General features: G+C 32.2%; 2 protein-coding genes and 1 long non-coding RNA gene across 4 annotated transcripts in view; all 3 read right to left on the bottom strand.

Moving 5' to 3' along the window:
- Window positions 1–24,805, bottom strand: part of LOC145972003 (gustatory receptor for sugar taste 43a-like) — a 56,868-nt gene that overhangs the window by 13,019 nt on the left and 19,044 nt on the right. Inside the window, exon 8 of the mRNA XM_083100171.1 lies at window positions 1,144–1,281. Within this exon, the coding sequence (XP_082956297.1) occupies window positions 1,144–1,237 (94 nt within the window). The 5' untranslated portion in view covers window positions 1,238–1,281. The remainder of the gene's footprint in view (window positions 1–1,143; window positions 1,282–24,805) is intronic.
- Pa1 (PTIP binding protein Pa1) lies at window positions 19,131–21,053 on the bottom strand. The gene is made up of 3 exons (XM_083100286.1): window positions 20,649–21,053; window positions 19,546–19,706; window positions 19,131–19,471 (listed from the first exon to the last, which is right to left on the bottom strand). The coding sequence occupies exons 1-3, from the start codon at window positions 20,715–20,717 to the stop codon at window positions 19,243–19,245; spliced, it is 459 nt and encodes a 152-aa protein (XP_082956412.1). The 5' UTR covers window positions 20,718–21,053; the 3' UTR covers window positions 19,131–19,242.
- On the bottom strand, window positions 22,217–23,116 carry LOC145972586 (uncharacterized). 2 transcript variants are annotated; one of them, XR_014439223.1, is made up of 2 exons: window positions 22,831–23,116; window positions 22,217–22,405 (listed from the first exon to the last, which is right to left on the bottom strand). It is a non-coding gene; the product is annotated as an uncharacterized LOC145972586 (long non-coding RNA). The 2 variants fall into 2 exon arrangements; XR_014439222.1 differs by having other exon boundaries at window positions 22,217–22,445.

The following is a 24,805-nucleotide window of genomic DNA, read 5'->3' on the forward strand; positions in this document are numbered from 1 at the left end:
ATTTTATTGGATTTTTTATTTAATTTACTTTTTACTTATTTTAGTTTTTATTTTATTTATTTTTATTTATATTTTATTGGATTTTTTATTTTTTGAATTTTAACTTTTTTTCTATTTGTTTTTACATTCTGATTAATTAAAAAATCAATTAACTTATTAGGCTGTGTGTTCGAAATCGATTTATTTTTCAATCTATGTTATAATCAGAAACACACATTTCCACATGTCCACATTTTCCAGAAAAAGATGAAGAAAGAGTGGTGAAGCACTTTGTATGCTTTTCGACAAGATTCCGAAAAAATTCTTTTTGTTGTTGTAAAACATACCTCCTTTCCCGCTTTTTCAAAAAACTCACGTGGATATGTTTTGTGGTAGCTTCATACATCGCCTGAATTTCTATAAATACAGCATGTATTTACTCAATTGTCAAAGTGTTTTTTAAGTTCCATGAATTTTTTAATTGTTTTATCATATTCAGGATATCAAAATTTACAAAAAATACTACACTTCTTCTTATTTACATCTTTGAAAGACAAAATCGGCTTCTTCTTAACATCCTCTTTTAACATATATTTTGTGATTTAGATAATTCTATATATTAATCTAAATATAATGGTCCTTGTAGTTCCATGCATTTTAAGAACAAATAAGTGTAAAATTATCATACTAAAATTTGTAAATGTAAAATTGAAAGTACAAAAAGAATATAAATTTGTGTGTGTGACTGTATTTATAAATTTAATAAAAATCAAAATTTATTTGCTTTTACGTTTTAAAACTTTTCTTCTAAATTTTTTATAGTTTTGCAAATTTAAAATAAAAAATTTATTGCTCTTATTAATATTTTAATAAAAAATTACAAAAAGTAAGCTTTTCATTCAAAAAAGTTTTTTTACACTTATCTCGTTTCAGCATTAAAAAGTAAAAAAAGGGAGAGAGAATCGTTATTTTAAATAGTGATAACGGTAACTAATTACTTTTAAAAACCAATAACTAATAATGATAACTAGCTACTTTAACTCGATAACGAGTAATTAGTTAACTAGTTATTTTTAAAAAATAACTTTTCATTCTCTGATTTCATATCAAATAAATTTCAAATTTTATCTAAAAATGATGTAAAATAAAGATATATCATCTTACTGTTTGTCTTATTCGCCATTTGTCCATTATCCAAATCGTTCCATCGCACATGCATTTTTCTAGACATGAGAGTAGTTTCGTTGATGATATTCATAGACGCGCTCGCAAAATAATTCGCAAGCTGTATTGAATAGACTCCTACGATCACATGTAATAATTAAATTTACAACTTGTTAAATCTTTACTTTAAAATTTTATTATTAGTATTAAAATGAAATGTAAAATGAGTGTACAAACTGTATGTATGTAACATTTAATGTTAGTATGAAATAAAATGTAAAATGTATGTATAGTGTGCAAAAAAAATAAAAAAGTAAGAGCTAATATGTGTGTAAATTTTACCTTTTCATCACATTCAGCGGAAGAAATGAAGTCACAAGATCTTTTACAAAAATACCGTTCCTTCACGCAGAATATACTTTATAAGAATTATTGCATTTTTGTCAATTGCATCATCGATTACTGGAAAATCTATGCGATCTCGTTGCGAGATTTATCGAAAATTCACGAGAATTTGAGGCGCAACCCGCGCAACTCACGGAATGAAATGCGACGCAGCCTAAGTTCTCTCTGCGTTTTATGTCCCGCTTTTCCCATTCATACTTGTCAGATTGTCAACGGATAATTGTTGTTGATCGAGCGCTCGCGAGAGATGCATATCCTTCGAAAAATATATACTTATCTATCTCCTACATGTTTATTCAAACACGACAAGATTTTCGCGTGCAAATATAACGAAATCTATATAAAAGGCTCTACGATCTTAAATATATTGGTAATTTTGCTCGTATAATGGTTATTTCATTGAAAACAAAGGAAAGAATTCTTTTCAAAACGATAAAGTCTCTTGGATGTTTTTCGCGCATGATCGGATCAATGGAATAGAACATAATTCTCGCAGCATATTTTCTTCTACCGTGCAACGTATTAAGCAAATATTAGCTGAGAATATTAAATAAAAACCGTGGAGTATTATTATTGTTGTTATAACACACGTGTAATTTTTTAACATATGCAACTTTTAACATGCAATATTGCACAATACTTTTAATACTTCATACGAAAAATATTTAGATCTTTTGTCTAAAATTAAGTAAAAAAAAAAAAATAATTTTTGATTAATTTTCGCTAATTTTTGTGTCTTATTTTCTATTTTATTGTAACAATTCCTATAACAATATATAAAAATATAATTACATGTATACACATACACACACACGTGTGTGTGTGTGTGTGTGTGTGTGTGTGTGTGTGTGTATATACATATATATATACAGAGTGTCCCAGATCACCCGTACACCCCTTTTAAAATGAAAATAAATGGCTTTTATCAAAAATCGCGAACAATTTTTAAGTAAATCGGGTACGCTCTATCAAATGGTGATATTTTCAACTTTTGATTCCGACCGGAAATACGCCATCCGGAAGTTGAATTTTTTTAGGGGAATATGGTATTTTTTTATTACAGATTCGAATTGTACGTGAAAAAATAAGAAACTTTTGTATCAAACGTTTTTTCTGAAAGTGCCTCTGTCAATCTTAACAATTGAAGTTGATTATTTCATCACAGTTACTTTCAAGATCAATTTTAAGATTGACAGAGGCACTTTTAGAGAAAACGTTTGATATAAAAGTTTCTTATTTTTTCACGTACAATTCGAATCTGTAATAAAAAGTACCATGTTCTCCTAAAAAAATTCAACTTCCGATCCGGATGGCGTGTTTCTGGTTGGAATCAAAAGTTGAAAATATCACCATTTGATAGAGCGTACCCGATTTACTTAAAAATTTTTCGCGATTTTTTATAAAAGCCATTTATTTTTATTTTAAAAGGGGTGTACGGGTGGTCTGGGACACCCTGTATATACACGTAAATATACAATATATTTATACATAAATTGTACATATATGTACATATAAAGCAAATAAATTTATACATATATATAATAACATATAAAGCAAATCAACTTTCACACACATTGTGCACGCACGTACGCGTGGACACGCGCGCGCATCAAGCGATGCGGTAGCATCGCGACGCCAAGTACATAAAAAACTGATAAAAAATTGGATCCGAGCATTGAGAGTCACTGTTCTCGACGCGGCGCTACCAAGTAGCTTATCCGGAATTTTACGTCAAATTGACGTCAAATAAACTTTCGATTGAAATATTTCAGAAACTAAAGCCGTAATTAAAAATCTAACGGCATTTTTTTGTGACCAGTTTGAATAAAATCGGTGCTGTCAATCCCGAGAAATGATAATCGCATGTCAGAATTGTGACATTTTTCATTTTCCTTCATAATAAGGTTCAGACTCACGTACGTATCTTTGCACGCACACATTCAAAGCGATCTTGTCCCTCAAGCGACGTTCACACCGCGCATCATATATGATTATCGCTTTGGTGTACAAAAATACTTTGAGCCAAAATCATTTGTGTACATGTGCATGCAATACGTGTAATATGTGCATATGTGTGTGCATACATGTGAGAGATTAATTTATCGTTTAATAATTTTTCGAAAACTTTTTTGGGGTGTCTTTTTATCATGCGGGAGATACCGACTGCATAATAAATTGATCGGTACATAAATGTCAATTATTTGGCTCGACCGTATCGAAGGCCCTAATACATATAATGTGTACAATTAAAGCAAATTAAAAGCTGCAATTGTATAGTAAGGATTTATTATTATTATTATTATTATTATTATTATTATTATTATTATTATTATTATTATTATTATTCCCACACAGCACCAAGTCGTCTAAAAGTACTACTAAAATTGGACATTTTTTTGTCACAGACATCTTTTATTGACATCGTTAAGCTGGCGGAAAGATGGCTAAAAGTCAATAACTCAATAAGTACTTAAGAGAAAAATATTTTATTATAGTGTTTTGGAAAGCTTTCGAGATAAGCTACAAGAATATGCAATAAAAAATTGGGGTTTCTATTTACAGAATTCAAGGTGACCTTTACGTGACCTTGACAACACTCTTCAAGGTCATACTGATATCGCCATGTAATGCGTTGCTTGAAACCTTACAATTTTTGTCTGAAATATTTTTATCTGCTGCGCTCAGTTTTTGGGATATTTGGCTGATACTGGTGGTCTGCGACACCCTGTATATACAGGGTGTCTGGAAAGATAAGGTCAATCGAATAGGAGGTGAAAGAGGAGCATGAGTAGAACACATAATGTAAATAAATTTTTTTCTTGAATAGCGTTCTCAAGGTCACGCCGGCGGTACTGTAACTTTCAAGCCTCATAACTCAAAAAGTACCTAACATAAACGAATTTCATTATACTGTTTTGGAAAGTCCTCGGGATAAGCTGCAATAATATGCAATAAAAATTGAGGAGACCCATTAAAATCTCTAGGTTATCTTTATGTGATCTTGAGAACGCTATTCAAGGTCATATTAATTTTTCTGTGTAATGCTTCACTTAAAACCCTACAATTTTTGTATAAAACATTTTTCTAGAAAATGCGTACTTTTAGAAATATTAAGGGGTTTCAACACTTTTTATACACCCCTATAAAGCGCTGTATTTTCTAAACCATAGCGAATACGAAAAAAATTTATTTACATTATGTGTTCTACTCATGCTCCTCTTTCACCTCCTATTCGATTGACCTTACTTTTCCAGACACCCTGTATACAGGGTGTTCGGAAATTCTCACGACAAATTTTCAGAGATTGTCGGGGGCACCATAAGAATAATTTTTTACAAATGAACCTGGGGTCGGAAACGTGTCATTACATCGCTACGGCATAAGGAGTGTTCGAAAGAGTCGGGACCTCGAAATATCACAAAAAATAGAAGTTTTACAAAAAATTGTTTCAAACAAAAGTTGTAGGGTTTCGAAGTTATTGAAGTTATTGAAGTTTTTTAGTTTTCAAGATCATCGATGTTTTTTTGTTTTATATTTTTTTATTGCATCGTGCAGCTGATTAAAAAATACGTTCAGACATGTACAATAACATGACCTTAAAATGACCTCGATTTCCAAAAATTAAAGTTTTACATAAAATTTATGTCGAGATCGTAGGCTTTGACCAAGACGCCTGAACCTATAAATGTGAAAAAAATATTTTATTGCACCAATAATATATATCTTTTATATATCTAGAAGACCATGAAATTTATAAGGCAGCATTTTCTTTTAAGTTATTATCTTCGTAATGATGTCCCTCTATGAGGGTTCCAGAGAAAGATAGGGATGTATGTGGGAGGAGGTCGGACGTGTCTTTACGCCCATTTGATCAACGAGCGACAGAATCCATCCGTGGCAACGGCATTGACGCATATCCTGTGGAGAGAGCATTCACATATTTTTCAGCCTAACGAATAATTGCTAGAAAACAATATTCGCAGACTAGAAAAATATGTGAGGCGCAAGTGGCTGGATCGGGAATAGAACCCGAGTCTTTCGCTTTCCGGGCAACTGCTCTAGACCACTGAGCTATCCAGACCTCACACCTAATGCTGCTTTTTAACACAGTGATATGCGACTCCAGAGCGATGTTGGTATCTTGCTCGATGGATGCAATGCCGATTGCCATGGAGGATCCTTGAAAAGGTCGCTCGCTGACCAAATAAGTGCCGGAGGAGGTATTCGCGTACATGCTGGCTTCCGATTGGCCTTCCGTATAAAACGGCACCGACGAGCACAACGCCGTAGAGTGACCACATCCCCCAAGATCCCTCTAGTATATATTAAAATCCCCACTGTACCAAATAGCAGTGGCGGATGGACTCTAAGATAGGGCCGGGGCAGGCCTCCAGAGAAAGATAGGGATGTATGTGGGAGGAGGTCGGACGTGTCTTTACGCCCATTTGATCAACGAGCGACAGAATCCATCCGTGGCATATACAGGATAGGGCATCTAAAACAGGCCACCTGAATAACTCGGCTGCTTTCGGTGATAGAAAAAAATGCTTCAGAACACATTTGCTTGGTTTTACAAGAACTATAATCGGAGATCAATGGTTGTTTTGTAGGTGAAAGGGTGGAGGAACTACGAAGGTCAACTTTGATTTTTCAAATGGAACCGCCTACTTCTTATTGCATATTCTTGCAGCTCATCTCGAAAGCTTTTCAAAACACTATAATTAAGTCAGTTTTCATCAAGTATTTTCCGAGTTATGAGGCTTGAAATCATTTCTTAATTTTACATAAACCGTAAAATATCTTGTAAAATATTCATTTTTCGATTATCTTATCTTAATACTTTTATGTACAAAATAATGAGAGGAATCAATTGGTGTAAAGAAAACACATAGTTATTTAAAAAAAAAATATGTAATTGTTAATTGCAAATTACATTTTTTTTCGAAACAATTATGTGTTTTCTTTACACCAATTGATTCCTCTCATTATTTTGTACATAAAAGTATTAAGGTAAGATAATCGAAAAATGAATATTTTACAAGATATTTTATGGTTTATGTAAAATTAAGAAATGATTTCAAGCCTCATAACTCGGAAAGTACTTAATGAAAACTAACTTAATTATAGTGTTTTGGAAAGCTCTCGAGATGAGCTACGAGAATATGCAAAAGCATATAGGGTGTCCCATTTACAAAGTTGGAGATGACTTTCAGCTGACTCTTCAAGGTCAAACTAATGGCACCGTCTTATGTCCTCCTCGAAACCATACAACTATTGTCTGAAACATTTTTCCCAATCTCTTTTACTTTAAGAGATATTCAGCTGCATCACTTAAAATGACACACCCTGTATATATATACAGTGTCCCAAAAGTTTCGAAACAACCAAATATTTCGAAAATAAAGCATTTTAGAGAAAAATGTTTCGTACAAAAGTTGTAGGGCTCAATAATAAAGTACTTGAAAGTACTCTAAATAAAGTACTTGATGGTGACATTGAATTTGACCTAGGGTTAAATTTCGAGGTTATTTCAAGGTCAATTTGAAATTTTTAAATGGAACGCCCTATTTTTTATTACATATTCTTGTAGCTCATCTCGAGAGCTTTTCAAAACACTATAATAAAGTATTTTTGCATTAAGTACTTTGCGTTATAAGGCTTGAAAGTTACAGTACCGCCAGCATTAGTATTATCCGATGCGCACCACGGGGATATTACTGGTCGGATTTTGCGCATCGTGTACAGGCGTACGCGCGCTTATGTGTTGCTTCTGTGTGTGTGTGTGTGTGTGTGTGTGTCAGTGATGCCAGATTCCGGCCTTTCGGTAGCATGCGGTAGCATGGAGGATTTTCTCGCAGAGAAGAGCGAGAGAGAATCATGTTTTGTTCCCTTCTATTACCCCCTCCATGCTACCGCATGCTACCGAAAAGCCGGAATCTGGCATCACTGGTGTGTGTGTGTGTGTTATAGCAGAGATACGGACCCCGCAGTTCGTCACTCCTGCAGTATTTAATGACTCCAAACCCTCTCTGCTGCTGTGTGTGTGTGTGTGTGTGTGTGTTATAGCAAAGGTAAGGATCCCGCAGTTCGTCACTGCTGCAGTATTTAATGACTCCAAACCTTCTCTGTTGTGTGTGTGTGTGTGTGTGTGTGTGTATTATAGCAGAGATAAGGACCCCGCAGTTCGTCACTCCTGCAGTATTTAATGACTCCAAACCCTCTCTGTGTGTGTGTGTGTGTGTGTACGATGAGCAAAATCCGACCAGTAGCCTCCCCGTGGTGCGCATCGGATAATACTAATGCTGGCGGTACTGTAACTTTCAAGCCTTATAACTCGCAAAGTACTTAACGAAAAAATACTTTATAATAGTGTTTTGAAAAGATCTCGAGATAAGCTACAAGAATATGTAATAAAAAATAGAGGGTTCCATTTAAAAATTTCAAGTTGATCTTGAAATGACCTCTAAATTGGACGCCAAGGTCATAGTCAAGGTTACCATCAGGTGTCCCCCTCTGAATCCTATAACTTTTGTATAAAACATTTTTTTCCATCTTGCTTACTTTACGAGATATTTGCGTGCGTCGATTAAAATGACTCACCCTGTATACAGGGTGTCGCAAACCACCGGTATCAGCCGAATATCTCAAAAACTGAGCGCGGCAGACAAAAATATTTCAGACAAAAGTTGTAAGGTTTCAAGTAACGCATTACATGGCGATATCAGTATGACCTTGAAGAGTGTTGTCAAGGTCACGTAAAGGTCACCTTCAATTCTCTAAATGGAAACCCAAATTTTTTATTGCATATTCTTGTAGCTAATCTCGAGAGCTTATTTGGTCTTATTTGGTCAGCGAGCGACCTTTCAGGGATCCTCCGTGGCAATCGGCATTGCATCCATCGAGTGAGATACCAACATCGCTCTGGAGTCGCATATCACTGTGTTAAAAAGCAGCATTAGGTGTGAGGTCTGGATAGCTCAGTGGTCTAGAGCAGTTGCCCGGAAAGCGAAAGACTCGGGTTCGATTCCCGATCCAGCCACTTGCGCCTCACATATTTTTCTAGTCTGCGAATATTGTTTTCTAGCAATTATTCGTTAGGCTGAAAAATGTGTGAATGCTCTCTCCACAGGATATGCGTCAATGCCGTTGCCACGGATGGATTCTGTCGCTCGTTGATCAAATGGGCGTAAAGACACGTCCGACCTCCTCCCACATACATCCCTATCTTTCTCTGGAACCCTCATAGAGGGACATCATTACGAAGATAATAACTTAAAAGAAAATGCTGCCTTATTAAAAATATGTAATTGTTAATTGCAAATTACATATTTTTTCTTAAAAAACAACTATGTTTTTTCTTTACACCAATTGATTCCTCTCATTATTTTGTACATAAAAGTATTAAGGTAAGATAATCGAAAAATGAATATTTTACAAGATATTTTATGGTTTATGTAAAATTAAGAAATGATTTCAAGCCTCATAACTCGGAAAGTACTTAATGAAAACTAACTTAATTATAGTGTTTTGGAAAGCTCTCGAGATAAGCTACAAGAGTATGCAAAAGCATATAGGGTGTCCCATTTAAAAAGTTGGAGGTGACCTTCACATAACCTTGACAACGCTATTCGAGGTCATAATAATGTTGCTGTGTAATGCGCCACATAAAACCCTATACCCTTTGTATGAAACATTTTTTTTTAAAAATGAGTATTTTTCGAAATATTAAGGGATTTCCACACTTTTGGTAAACCCTGTATATATAATATACTAGACTGCGAACTCCTTATATACTGAGGTCCATATTCTGAATCCTCTTTTATCGATAAAAGTGCCTCTGAAAGTAGCTTATAGCCAATTAGAAGGCTTATAAGCCAGAGAATGTACTCAATTTTTATGTACAAAACTAACGCATGCGCCAAATAAGCTGACATGGAATGTTTTCTGCTAGCATGACGTATTTTATGGGCTCCTGCACACAGGACGTGGCAACACTTACTGCGCGGCGGAAGCCGACGCGGTAAGCCAATACAAAAGTTGGATTGAGTTTAAATTTGACGCGCGGTGGATGTTATGTATCTGCTGATTGGCTATCGCGTCGACTTCCGCCGCGCGGCAAGCGTTGCCGCGTCCTGTGTGCAGGAGCCCTATGACGTTATAAAGTTTACTGTAGCATCTCGAAGCGCTAAGTGAACCAACCATAGTGCTGCTACAAATGCTCTGCAGTACTTGTAGCGCTTACTAAACCGCAGCATGTATATAACATTCTTCATAAGCTTATTTGACGCATGCGCAGTACAGTACTTTTAGTACATACTTTTTCGGGATACGAATATAGGGCTAGTATATAAGGAGTTAGGGTGCAGTCCCACGTAGAAGAAAAAGCGGAACGGAAAAGAAGTATAGTGGGGGTAACCAATCAGAACGTTTCTCCAAAAGACATATCTGTTCCGATTTTAAATAACCGGGTTCCCCATGTACCGGAAAAAGCGGAAATAAGTAAGAGTAAAAAATTATTTTTTATGAATTGTAGTTAACAAAAATAATCAATTTTGTAAAAAAATATCTTTATAATAAATGGAAAATTCCAATGGAATATAATTTACGAAAAAACAAAGCTAATTCAGAATTATTGTAAATTTTAGGTTAGAATTTTTTCCGTTTTTGCGTAAAATATATTCCATGTGGAACCCAGTCATATAAAAGCGGAATGGAATAAAGAACTTTATAATAATATAAATTTAACAAGAGAAATATATTATTTTAGTGTAATTTTGTTATGTTTTTATATTTTGTGAAAATATAAAATTAAACTAAACTATTTATATGAAACAATGATAAAATTACATTTTATATTGTAACAAATATTTTATTCAGAATAATATATTTTCACCTAATTTAATGTTAAGTGTAATAAATTGTTACAAAATTTAATATATATATCTGAAAATAAAACACACACACACACATATTTTATGATATAATAAAAAAATTTACCGATGACATTATTATTTTATATAAAAATAAATTTATAAATTTTATTTATGAATAAGAAAGACTAGATATGCTAGGTATGTACATACATACGAGAACGCTAGGTATGATGTCTTTTGGAGAAACGTTCTGATTGGTTACCCCTACTATACTTCTTTTCCGTTCCGCTTTTTCTTCTACGTGGGACTGCACCTTTAGCAGTCTAGTGTATTATATAGAAGTCTGTGCATGGGACAGTTGATGTTTATGTTAGCGAAACGAAATGGGCGTAAAGCCTATGATTGGCCTACTTCCTTTACGCCGTACGTCGGTTCGCTTGCTCCATGGGACTTCACCCTCAACCTTTTAAATTAATCTTTTGCATTGCTCAGTCACTTACCTTTTTCTTCGCAGTTTTTTATTTTGCCAACTACTTCTTTAACAACAAATACCCACTAAACTAATATAAACTGAAATGGGAACTGAAGAGCTTTTCGCGAGCCGAGAGAGAACAATCTTCAGGGCATGGTGTTTCATTTCATCCTTTTGGATCTGCTTGTACTGTCAAAGATGTGCGCATATGCGTAGATGCGTGTGAGCGAGACACCCTGCCCTGAACATCTATTTATCTCAGGCTCGCTGTCCGCTTATGTATTTACAATGGCAGTTCCCATTCCAGTTTATATATGTATAATTCAGTGCAAATGTGTGTGTGTGTGTGTATGTGAACGTATATTTCACAGTCACTGTTAATAATGCTATTTGATCAATACGAAGAATATCATATCAATCACGTGTCATCATCTGTAATCACAATCGATTTCGATTTTTGCAATCCATCATTGGATATATAGTGTATCACTAGTAAACATAATCTTCGTTGCTGCATTTTTATCGTTTCTTACCTATCGTTTCGTGTATATATTTTTTTTAATCCAATATAATCGAAATTTATTTTATATTTATATTCTATAACAACGCATGCAATAAAATAATGTAACACATTAATAATTTTAATTAAATTATGATTTATAAAAACAATACATATTTATATACAGTTAACTTCCAAGAGAGATATTCTTCATGAAATGTAGCAAAAACTTAAATGCGATTACTATTTCGAAAAAAGAACTGATCACATATTTAGGAAACAAAAATATATAATCCTATTAAAATTGTAATTAAGTGTATTACTTATTATTATATATAATGCAGCAAAGAATACTATGAGATGATACTTGAAATACATTTATCATAGTTTATCCGATATAATTTTTACGAATGTGAAACGAAAAATAAAAAATGACTTTCTTTGAAAAATATAAGATGACTTTTATAAATACATATATACATATAAAAAGAAGCTACGTCATCGTTGTTGTCGTCGCAAGGAGAGCTACTCGTGAAAAAACCTTCATGTAAACATTGTATCTTCGATCATTCTCGTATTTTCCGTACAATCGATCAACGCCGCGATAAATGTCCGTAATTACGCGAGGATGCGATGAGATATGAAAGACTATATATTTTTTTTTATTTCAGTCTAAAGTAAATAAACTCTGAAGCATGAATATCGTAAATTGGTTTAAAAAGGTAACGATAAAAATAACTGCTAAATTCGTTATTCTCTCGTTATTAAAAAATTTAACAAAATTATTTTTTCCAATATAAACAAACTGTAATACTATACATACATATATATATATATATATATATATATATATACAAGGTGTCCCATTTTAAAAGTTCCACCCTCATAACTTTTCAGGATCAACGTTTGAAGAAAAACGATTCGGATAAAAGTTGTAGGGAACAAAGGGGACTATCTAATAGTGACCTTGGATTCGACATTAAAGATCATTTGAAGGTCAACTTCCGTTTTTTAAATGGGAACCCCTATTTTTTATTACTAATTCTTGTAGCTTATTTCGAGAGCTTTCCAAAACACTATAATAAAGTATTCCTTCATTGAGTACTTTTCGAGTTATGAGGCTTGAAATAATTTCTTAATTTTATATAAACCATAAAATATCTAGTAAAATATTCATTTTTCGATTATCTTACATTAATACTTTTATGTACAAAATAATGAGAGGAATCAATTGGTGTAAAGAAAAAACATAGTTGTTTTTAAGAAAAAATATGTAATTTGCAAATAACAATTCCATATTTTTTCTTAAAAACAACGGTATGTTTTCTTTACACCAATTGATTCCTCTCATTATTTTGTACATAAAAGTATTAAGGTAAGATAATCGAAAAATGAATATTTTACTAGATATTTTATGGTTTATATAAAATTAAGAAATTATTTCAAGCCTCATAACTCGAAAAGTACTGAATGAAGAAATACTTTATTATAGTGGTTTGGAAAGCTCTCGAGATAAGCTACAAGAATAAGTAATAAAATATAGGGGTTCCCATTTAAAAAACGGATGTTGACCTTTAAATAACCTTGAAAATGACCTTTAATGTCGAATCCAAGGTCACTATTAGATAGCCCCCTTTGTTCCCTACAACTTTTATCCGAGTTGTTTTCCTTCAAACGTTGATCCTGAAAAGTTATGAGGGTGGAACTTTTAAAATGGGACACCCTGTATATATATATATATATATATATATATATATATATATATATACTTAACGAAAATGTACTTAAAATAATATATACTTAATGAAAACGTAAAATAAAATATACTTAACGAAAATGTACTTAATTATAGTGTTTTGGAAAGCTCTCGAGATGAGCTACAAGAATGTACAAAAATATATAGGATGTTCCATTTAAAAAAATTGAAGTGACCTTCACGTGACCTTCAAATGACTCTTCAAGGTCAAACCAATGATACCATCTTATGGCCCCCTCGAAACCATACAACTTTTGTCTAAAACATTTTTCTCTATCTTGCTTATTTTTCGAGTTATTTGGCTGCCTAAGTTAAAATGGGTTACCCTGTATATATATATATATATATATATATATATATATATATATATATATATATATATATATATATATATATATATATATATATATATATATATACAGGGTGACCCATTTTAACTTAGGCAGCCAAATAACTCGAAAAATAAGCAAGATAGAGAAAAATGTTTTAGACAAAAGTTGTATGGCTTCGAGGGGGCCATAAGATGGTATCATTGGTTTGACCTTGAAGAGTCATTTGAAGGTCACGTGAAGGTCACTTCAATTTTTTTAAATGGAACATCCTATATATTTTTGTACATTCTTGTAGCTCATCTCGAGAGCTTTCCAAAACACTATAATTAAGTACATTTTCGTTAAGTACTTTTTGAGTTATGAGGCTTGAAATAATTTCTTAATTTTACATAAACCGTAAAATATCTTGTAAAATATTCATTTTTCGATTATCTTACCTTCATACTTTTATGTACAAAATAATGAGAGGAATCAATTGGTGTAAAGAAAACATATAGTTATTTTTAAGGAAAAAGATGTAATTGTTAATTGCAAATTACATTTCTTTTTTTCGAAACAATTATGTATTTTCTTTACACCAATTGATTCCTCTCATTATTTTGTACATAAAAGTATTAAGGTAAGATAATCGAAAAATGAATATTTTACAAGATATTTTACGGTTTATGTAAAATTAAGAAATTATTTCAAACCTTATAACTCAATAAGTACTTGAGGGAAAAATATTTTATTATAGTGTTTTGGAAAGCCCTCGAGATAAGCTATAAGAATATGCAATAAAAAGTAGGGAGTTCCGTTTAAGAAATTGATGGTGACCTTCACGTGACCTTCAAATAACTCTTCAAGGTCAAACTGATATCGCCATGTAATAGGTTACTTGAAACCTTACAACTTTTGTCTGAAATATTTTTGTCTACCGCGCTCAGTTTTTGAGATATTCGGCTGATACGGGTGGTCTGCGATACCCTGTATATATATATATATATATATATATATACAGGGTGTCCTAGACCACCCGTACACCCCTTTTCTTTCAAAAACTAAGCATTTCAGAGAAAAACGTTTTCGACAAAAATTGTATGGTTTTGAGGGGAACATAAGATGGTGTCATTGGTTTGACCTTGGATGGCATCGTTAAGGTGAGGTCAAGGACACCTTTAATTTCTTAAATGGAACCCCCTACTTTTTATTGCATATTCTTATAGCTTATGTCGAGAGCTTTCCAAAACACTATAATAAAGTATTCTTTCATCAAGTACTTTTCGAGTTATAAAGCTTGAAATAATTTCTTAATTTTACATAAATCATAAAATATCTAGTAAAATATTCATTTTTCGATTATCTTACCTTAATACTTTTATGTACAAAATAATGAGAGGAATCAATTGGTGTAAAGAAAACACATAGTTGTTTCGAAGAAAAAATATGTAATTTGCAATTAACAATTCCATATTTTTTCTTAAAAACAACTATGTGTTTTCTTTACACCAATTGATTCCTCTCATTATTTTGTACATAAAAGTATTAAGGTAAGATAATCGAAAAATGAATATTTTACAAGATATTTTACGGTTTATGTAAAATTAAGAAATTATTTCAAGCATCATAACTCAAAAAGTACTTAACGGAAAGGTACTTAATTATAGTGTTTTGGAAAGCTCTCGAAATAAGCTACAAGAATGTATAAAAATATATAGGGTATTCCATTTAAAAAAATTGAAGTGACCTTCACGTGACCTTCAAATGACTCTTCAAGGTCAAACCAATGATACCATCTTATGGCCCCCTCGAAACCATACAACTTTTGTCTAAAACATTTTTCTCTATCTTGCTTATTTTTCGAGTTATTTGGCTGCCTAAGTTAAAATGGGTCACCCTGTATATATATATAAACTATTTTTAATTGTATAATTATTTTATTTAAATTTATTTTCTTGTAAAAAAATTACGCGTGCTATATGTTTGTAAATAATAGCAAATTCGATTGGATAACTAATATAGATTACTAATGCACATTAAAAATTGTCATAAATTTATAATAGTATAAATAATTTAAATGGTAAGATAATTAATATATTATTACAAGTTATTATATATATACATATATATATATAGGGTGTTCCCGGATTAAATGGCCAAACTTAAAATATAAATTTGGGACCTCAAAACAAGCAAAAATTTCCTCTGGAAGTTTACTCGCAAACGCTTCGTTCAAGAGATATCGACTTGTTAAGTTATAGAACCATAGGAATGAATAATATCAAAATAATCTAGATTTATCTTTTTTATTGCTTTTTTTATTGCTTTACAGTAACCAAAATTTATAATTATTAAATATTTTGTTCAAAATGATAGCCTCCAGCTTGGAGACAAGCATTGCACCTATCGATCACAGAACGAGTGGATGACTGACATTGTACATCTGTAATTTCTTCGCACGCTTGTACTATCCTCCGTTGTAATGATTGAAGGTCATTAATAGGCACTTCATATACTTTTTACTTGAGAGTACCCCATACAAAAACATCTAAAGGCGTTAAATCCGGTGAACGCGGAGGCCAAGCTACAGGTCCAGCACGACCGATCCATTTTCCAGGAAAATGAACAGAAGTCTATGAATGACCTTCAATCTTCAAAACAAAGACAAAACAGAAATATTTCGGTATTATTCATTCTTATGGTTCTGTAACTTAACAAGTCGATATCTCTTGAACGAAGCGTTTGCGAGTAAACTTCCAGAGGAAATTTTTGCTTGTTTTGAGGTCCCAAATTTATATTTTAAGTTTGGCCATTTAACCCGGGAACACCCTGTATATATAGGTATAATATATATATATATATACAATATATATATATTGTATATATTATACCTATATTATTATTTAATACGAATAACAATAATATATTAATATAATAAGTTGGATGCGCGTTATAACACAACCGAAACTATTAGTTTGTTATTTGCATACATAAATGTGCGATAGAGAAATATACATTAAGAACTCTCTGGAGATTAAATTGATTGTAGAAAATTGTTCTGTTTGTTAAAAATGGTAAAAGTGAATGAATAACGAGTGGTATTTTAATATATTTTACATTATGTTGATAATTTCGAATGTTTCGAAGGAAATTAGGTCATTGTCATCGTTTACGAGTTTTATTTAACGTTTCATATATAGTGATTTTATTAATTATTTATTTTTTAGATTATTTATTTAATTATTATTATTTATAATATTATAAGTTCTGTATTCCTATACAGAAAATAATTAGTATTAGATATCTATTAGATATTCTTCATAAGCATTAAGGATATCCACGAATATATATGAAAAATAGCTATTAGAGATGCTATCCAAATGTCCGCAAAACGACCCGGGAAAAAAAAATCCATATAAAATTGGCCATATATGGATTTTGTCAATATCTAATTATGTTGTGCCAAATATAGTCATATATGATATCATATATGACTATATTTGGCACAACATAATTAGATATCATATATGATATCATATATGAATAAATATTATCAGATCTGAAAATTACAGCACTTTTCTTATAAAGAACCACTCGACAAAAACAGTACGTGAAATCCACGTTATTACCACGTAGATTAATATCGTTGAATCCACGTGGATATTCGAGTGGATAATCCGCTCAAAAACGGTACTAGAATCTACGTGGAATCTATGTGAAAATTTCATGAACTTTCGAGACATATTACTTTTTTCATTTTTGATAAGTGAATATCTTGGACATTTATAAAAGTATATAAATACACTCGGCCATAAGAATAATTTTATTTTTATTTATATTTTATTTTTAATATACGCAATAAATAGGCTATCTCCCATTTATCCGTTTAATTTCAAATAATCTGTTCCATATTCTGAATCCCAACAAGCGATCCAGATTATTAAACAAATTATTTTAAATTAAATCAGTTTATTAAATTAAACTGACTGAAGGACCGTCTACAATGAAAATAATATCGGTGGAGTGGACGGTGGAGTAAGGCGTAAGACTAGGAGTAATGCGAAATGGAAAAGAACCATTCGCTTACGCCTTACTTCACCGTCCACTCCACCAATATTACTTCCATCGTAGACGGTCCTTAAAAGAAAAAATAAACTTCGGACCGTGTTAGTATCAGTTCTTTATATACACTTTATGACGAAAAGTTGAATACGAGTTAGCTAATTTGATGCAGCGCCGCATAGCGGCAAAGCGAGGAAGCATATTCTATATACATCTATAAACATTCTATAAACATACAGATATAATCTTTTTTTTAGCAAACTTTTTTATCTTTCTGAAAGATTTCAAAAATATTGCAAATACAATATTGTATAAAATATAAATATTATAATATTATAATATAAATATTATAAATATTATAAAAAACATGATGCAGGTATATTTCTGAAATATTTCAGATACAAAATTACAATTGAAAAATTTTAATAAAATATCTTTTAACATTACAATATTACCGAGTCGTTGAATGATTAATCATAATTTCAATAGAAATATCCACATGAAATCTACATTGATATTTCGAGAATAAAGTACCTCGATGTAATAATGAAAAAAGAAAGTTGTATCCACGTAGATAATTCGTGGATAAATCTGCATCCACGTAAGCCACGTAAAATACGTGGATTCGACGAGGATGTGATGTAACTGTTTTTGTCGGGTATGTCATATCAAGCTTGGCTATCTGGGCATGATTGGTCAATTTGCCTACAACTTACGACCTACGACTCATTGGCTGCGTTCAGCAGAAAAAGCTGCTTTGCAACTGTTGTAAAATTCGTGAATCTGATTGGTGTATGCTCTTAATTTTGACTGAATCTAAGAGCATACACCAATCAGATTCACGAATTTTACAGCAGTTGCAAAGCAGTTTTTCCTGCTGAACGCAGCCATTGTAGCGGAGGCTAGCGCTGTTAACACCATCAACACTGTAAGCACATTTCGGACCGCAGCCTCGCTACTTTCTGACCCCTTTCCCTTCTCTGCTTTTCTCTAGATAGGCGTTGATTAGCTAACTTTAATACGATATAAAAACAAAAAGAAAAGTCAAATTAAAAAAAGGCTTATCATTTCGATTGTTATTTTGTATTTGATGATATGCTTCATATATGTTAAGTTATATCTTATGTATATATATAGAAATATACATAGAAATATATATATATATATATATGTAGAAATCTTTTAGTTGTAAACATTCCTCTTTTTTTATATATACATCATACGAAAAAAATTTATGTATGTATAAATAAAATACTAAAAAGAAGTTTCTACAAAACTGAAAAAATATACTATTTGTAAATATATATACACGTGTTTTATTTTTGTACACACATCAAATTTTGCAGATATACAACAGGTGCATAAAATTTATACATTATACTTATAGTAACGAGAAAAAAATATTATACACACATCAATGAATATTTATTTACCCTCTTATCTTTATAGAAACGATTTGTATGATATAGAATATATCATAATTTTTATAGTGTAGAAAAAAGAGTTTACACGCATATCCTCTGAGGAATAAATTAACAACATCTCCAAGTAGATGTAATATTTCATTTTTTAACATATAAAAAATATTTTTTATGTACATGGAATAATATCTGTCTTTATAGCAATCTTATTTCAATATTACAATTTTGTACAATTATGCAGTTTTTGACTTGCCACACATGAATCACTTCACTATAAAAACTGACAAAAACTTTGTTTTTTTAAGTGGAAGAATGCGATTTTAACCCAGGAGATTCACTTTTTTTCGGACTGGAATTGATTTCTTGTTGCTCCAATCTACGGTGCCTCAACATTGTCGATAAGACTCCATTGAAACTAGCAGTTTTCTTCTTGGCGCTACCTTTTGGAGTACTTTCACCAACTCTACGGACGGGTAGTCTTGGCGATGACATTTCATCCATAAAGTCGAAGTCGGACTTCTCTTCGGTTCTATAAAAATAAAAGAATATTGTCAATATAAAAAACTCAATTAAGATAATCAAAATTTTGTATTAAAAACTTACTTATATTCTTGAGATCCATGCTCCTGTTGCCGGTTGTTTGAGGGAACAGGGGAAGGTCCTCGTCTACCAGGACACTTCCATTCAAGTTCTAAAACACGATTATTAGCTTCCAAACCTTCAATCAATGAAACTATGTCCTCAGCCTTTATATTCCATTCATGCTATATAAATTAAAAAGAACAAGATTGTTTATAAAAATAATGCAAACTTAGATATTTACAATATAACATAAAAGTACATGATCAAACATACTAGGATTAATAAACTTTTTTTCATTATAACTATTATAATTATTTGCAACTTATGCATAAATTGGAATTATTGTATTAAAATAGAAGCTATTGGCTACTTTTCAATATCTTCAAGAAGATTACACTTGTTTCACTTTGACACGAGTTTAGGATATTTCCTCAATAAAAATCTGATTCTTGATATTTAAATTTTTGCAACATTCTGTACAATCGCATCGCACATACATCAGGGAAACAATTTGAAAAAAGAAATCTTGATCTCTTCCTAAGGAAAATGAAATTTCTAGGTTTGATGTGCAAAGTAAGGTGTGGTATTATTGTGAGAATATTCATAAAAGTTTTTCTTTAGAAAAAATCTTTTTCTTGTGGATTTTTCCACACAATAAACCAGACCGTTATTTTGCACATCAAACTGAAGGATTTCTGTAATCATTTGATTAGACCTTTATAGATCATCTTGTATAGAATCTAGATCCATATTCATTTGGATCACTGAAGAAATCTCTTAGAAGAGCCATAATTTGTAGATGTTGCAATCATACAGAATGTTATTCATGAATATTTAAACATTAAGAACCAGAGAACCTATTTTTAGGGGAATTCTTCAAGTTCATATACCAAGCTGGAACAAATGTATCAATTTTTTCAAAGACTATATTCACAGTTATTAAATTATATTTTAACACAATAAAATTTGTCCATAAGCGCTAAATGAAAATTGTAATAAAACACAAGTCTTTTTATATTTAAGAATTACATTGAGAATTTTATTAATTATAAGTTATTAAGATAATAACACAACTAGCGATAATTTCAAAATTCATATATATCAATTATAAATTCAATTCCTACCTTCGCATCCATTTCATATTTTTCATCATCAGAACATTCAACAGACCAGTCTTCTTCATTGCATTCCATTTTTATTAAATAATTCGTGTTAAATGACCACTCAAAAAGACATTTTCACTATGTTTCATTTACAATACAATTGGTTATTCACAAATTTGTTTCTTCTTTGCAAAGATCTCTCTCCCTTTCTCTCTCTCTTTAAATCTTTTCTACATATCGAAAATACTTTTCTTCTTCTTCTTCAGATTTTTGGTCCACGATAACCCAGTAATGAATAAGGGTCAAATTACATTGGTTATCAACGTATATATTGTCGAAAATACAATTCTCACCGTAGTTCCACTCTACATAATTGACAGCCGACATAGCATATAAAATATATAGACTACGCCCAATATTCGAAGTCCATTCTTATTTCAAGACCGTTTTAGGGCTCCTGCACACGGGACGCGGCAAAACGCGTTAAGCTAGCGCCAGACTATGCGCGTTTTCGTGAATCGTGAAGCTAGCGCCAGACTATGCTCGTTTTCGCGAATCGTGATGCGTGATTCGTGATTCGTATAACGTTCGCGAATAATGTGGAGGGAAAATTCGTTGATTCGTCATTCGCTCTGATTCGCTAACCGAGCGGTTTTTTGACGAAACTCAAAGGAGACGAATCGTTACGAGTCGCGCTACACTATGCGTAACTAGTTCGTGTTTCTCTTTGATAGGTTAAGCCGACGGCACACGGTACGATTTTTCGTACTGGATTTGATAAGATTTAGTAAAATACTAAAAATGCACCAATCAGAATGCAGCATTTCTAATATTTTACTAAATCTTATCAAATCCAGTACGAAAAATTGTACCGTGTGCCGTAGGCTTTATTGCAGAGAGAAACCCATAGACATAGTAAGTATAGACCGAGCATCCATTGTATAAGCGTTAAGTATACGAAAAGAAAGACAAAAGATGTAAGATGAGTTTCTTTCTCTTTTCAATGTCGGAGAAGTGGGGAGCACTTCTCTTCATCTCCTCGCGCCGGTTCGTCGTTTCCCCTATTGAGATGAGGAGAAGTGCTCCCCACTCCTCCGGCATTGAAAAGAGAAAGAAACTCATCTTACATCTTTTGTCTTTCTTTTCGTATACTTAACGCTTATACAATGGATGCTCGGTCTATACTTACTATGTCTATGGAGAAACCTGAGAGCGGCCACTGGCCTCCAGAAGCAAATTTCTCGACGCTTGACGCGCCGTCTGAGAAAGTGGACGTGAACTATGTACGTTACGCTCGGTAACAATACATGGTTCGTGTCCATACTATGGTTCATATCCGAACTAGATAAGATGGACAGAGTCAGACAAAGACGGACAATCAATCGCTCTGGCTTTGTCTCACCAACGCATGAGCAAACCACGCGGCGAGCTAATAGCGATTTGTCTTCCCCGTCTCGTTTTTAACTTATTGATATTTCGAAAAGGATAAGAAATATCGGAAAAAGGATAGGAAATATCGGAAAAAAAAGTTTCACATATATATTTAAAATTTTATATATTTTACTCAAAAATTGTATTTAGGAGACGTATTTTATTGTGTACATGTTTTTTATTTCTCATAATAAAATATCTTTATGTCATCACTTTTGCCTTCGCCTGCACCTCTACCCCGGCCTCTACCTCTACCTCTACCTCTACCTCTACCTCTATCTCTACCTCTACCTCTATCTCTTCCTCTTCCTCTATCTCTCCATCCCCTTCTATCCCTCCATCTTCCTCTTTGGACAAAAATATTGCTAATTACAGTTTGCAACTGTTCTGTTTGCAACAAAAAAATAAATATATTATGTAATAAATATTATATTTAAAAAAATAAATATATGTGTATAATCAATATTATATTACCGTAATATAATATTAATATGATAAATATTATATTAACTCTAAGGCGAATTCTGAAATATCCGCGTGCAAGACGTTAAATATGACATATACATGACAGATAAAAACAATTATGCTTTCTTAAATATGTATATATGAAAGTGAGACAAAAAATCAGGCAAGATAAAGCAAAACATTCCGCGATTCCTTTTATTAACACTGTCAGTCGCACACGGATAACATGCGATATATGCGGCCATCAAAATGTTAATTATAATATGAATATTGGTTATAATATAAAATTTATTAATTTTTTACTTACAGTTAATATAATTGGCTCGGTTGTCAACACCGTCGGGGCCGTCGGAGTCGTCGTCGTCGTCGCCACCGAAGCTGCCGTGGCCGTCGGGACCGTCGGTGCCGTCGCCGCCACCATGGCCGTCGAGACCGTCGGCCCCACCGAGGCCATCGTGGCCGTCGAGGCCGTCGCCGTCGTCGCTACCGTGGCCACCGTGGCCGTCGGGGCCGTCACCGTCGTCGCCACCATAGCCGTCGGGACCGTCGCCGTCGTCGCCACCGAGTTTTTTTGAGATTTAAATTTGCTTACTTAAAAAAAATACATAAATGGATAAAAAATAAATTAAAAAATGAAAATTTACATTTTTTACATTACTATTACAAATATAATTATTAAATATACATTAATAAATTTATTTATAGTAAATTATTATATATTAAATTAATAATTTAAATTAATTTAAATATTTATATATTAATGGATTCTTATTAATTAATTTAATAAAATTTATCATTAATATTCAAATAAATTAATAAAAAATTAAACAAAAGAAAGAGAGGAAGTATAAATCTGTAAATATAATTATATATAATTATTAAATATTAAATTTATATATAAAATTTATAAACTTATATTATATACTTCACATATTTCTACAGCATATCTGAGGTGTCCTACCGAAAGTACAAGTAGATCTCGTTAAATTAAACTAAAAAGTCCTATACTATTTTGCAAACAACATCGTAAAATTTCAAGATTTATTAAAGAAAGAGATTAATTAAAGAAGAGCTGATGAGCACGTTTCATTCGTGTGGCTAAATCGTGGGATGTACGCGCTAGGCGTGCCAGCGGCGAATAATAAAGCACGATAATAAAGTTTGGCTGTACGCCGCCCGATTCTTATCTTTTCGTTGCTGTAATTGCTTGCAAAATCATATAAGACTTTTTAGTCCAGTTTGTACTTGTACGAGATATACTTTCAGTGGGACACTTTACATGAGACACCCTGTATACGTAACACATACTCGGATTTTCCATTGCTAGCATGTCAATATATAAAATAATGACATAATTATTGCACAGAGACCTACCTGTATTGCGTATCCACATATTGCATCTTACATCTTCCTGCTTTGGAAATTTGAATAGTCGTTTTCCATGCGATTTTCCATTCTTGCACTCTTTGTACACACACCTATCATAATAACTATTTACAGGGCACTGACTCGACATTGTTTATTAAAATGCGATGCGAAAAAAAAATTTAGAAATGAAGTAAAAAAAATGAAAAAAACTTAAAAAGAAGAAATACAACACGTGAAAAAAACAAACACAGAACCGACACGATAGAAGTATACATATACGAGTATACGCGAAAATATTGACGGGTAATCGGATGCCGGATCAGATGTCAGATAAACGAAACGGCAACACGTGTTGCAAAACACACAGATTTTACAGATCGCTAAAAAGAATATAACTTTGAAAAAGAGAGCCGTGTATACAGGGTGTCCGATTCGTGAGGGACCAAACGAAAAGTGATGATAGATTGGGTCAAACTAAGAAGAAAAGTCCTCTACCATTTTGCAAAATTCGCAATAATTATTAAGTAATAAGCAAAAATGTCACATGAAGATTTAATTTTTTAAATGGAACCCTCTATTTTTTATTATGTATTCTTATAGCTTATCTCGAGAACTTTCCAAAACACTATAATAAAGTATTTCTTCATTGAGTACTTTTCGAGTTATGAGGCTGGAAATAATTCCTTAATTTTACATAAACCATAAAATATCTAGTAAAATATTCATTTTTCGATTATCTTACCTTAATACTTTTATATGCAAAATAATGAGAGGAATCAAATAATAATATTTCATCAATTCGCATCCAGATTAGTGGAGAAATAAGTGTACTCTAATTTGTAAAAATAAAAAAATGTTAAACAGAACGTAATTTTATTAACTATCTCCAAATGTTTGGCGGATAAAAAATTGCT

The sequence above is a fragment of the Camponotus vicinus genome, unplaced genomic scaffold (assembly GCF_025532165.1).
Source record: "Camponotus vicinus isolate PSW18456_S1 unplaced genomic scaffold, iyCamVici1.0 SCAF_5, whole genome shotgun sequence".
Lineage (NCBI taxonomy): Eukaryota > Metazoa > Arthropoda > Insecta > Hymenoptera > Formicidae > Camponotus > Camponotus vicinus.

Excerpts from the sequence above, each read along its gene's own strand:
- Pa1 (XM_083100286.1), bottom strand. The coding sequence starts at position 20,717 with ATGGAATGCAATGAAGAAGACTGGTCTGTTGAATGTTCTGATGATGAA. Across the intron at positions 19,707-20,648 it reads AATATGAAATGGATGCGAAG|CATGAATGGAATATAAAGGC; the intron begins GTAGGAATTGAA and ends TAATTTATATAG. Across the intron at positions 19,472-19,545 it reads CATGGATCTCAAGAATATAA|AACCGAAGAGAAGTCCGACT; the intron begins GTAAGTTTTTAA and ends TTATTTTTATAG.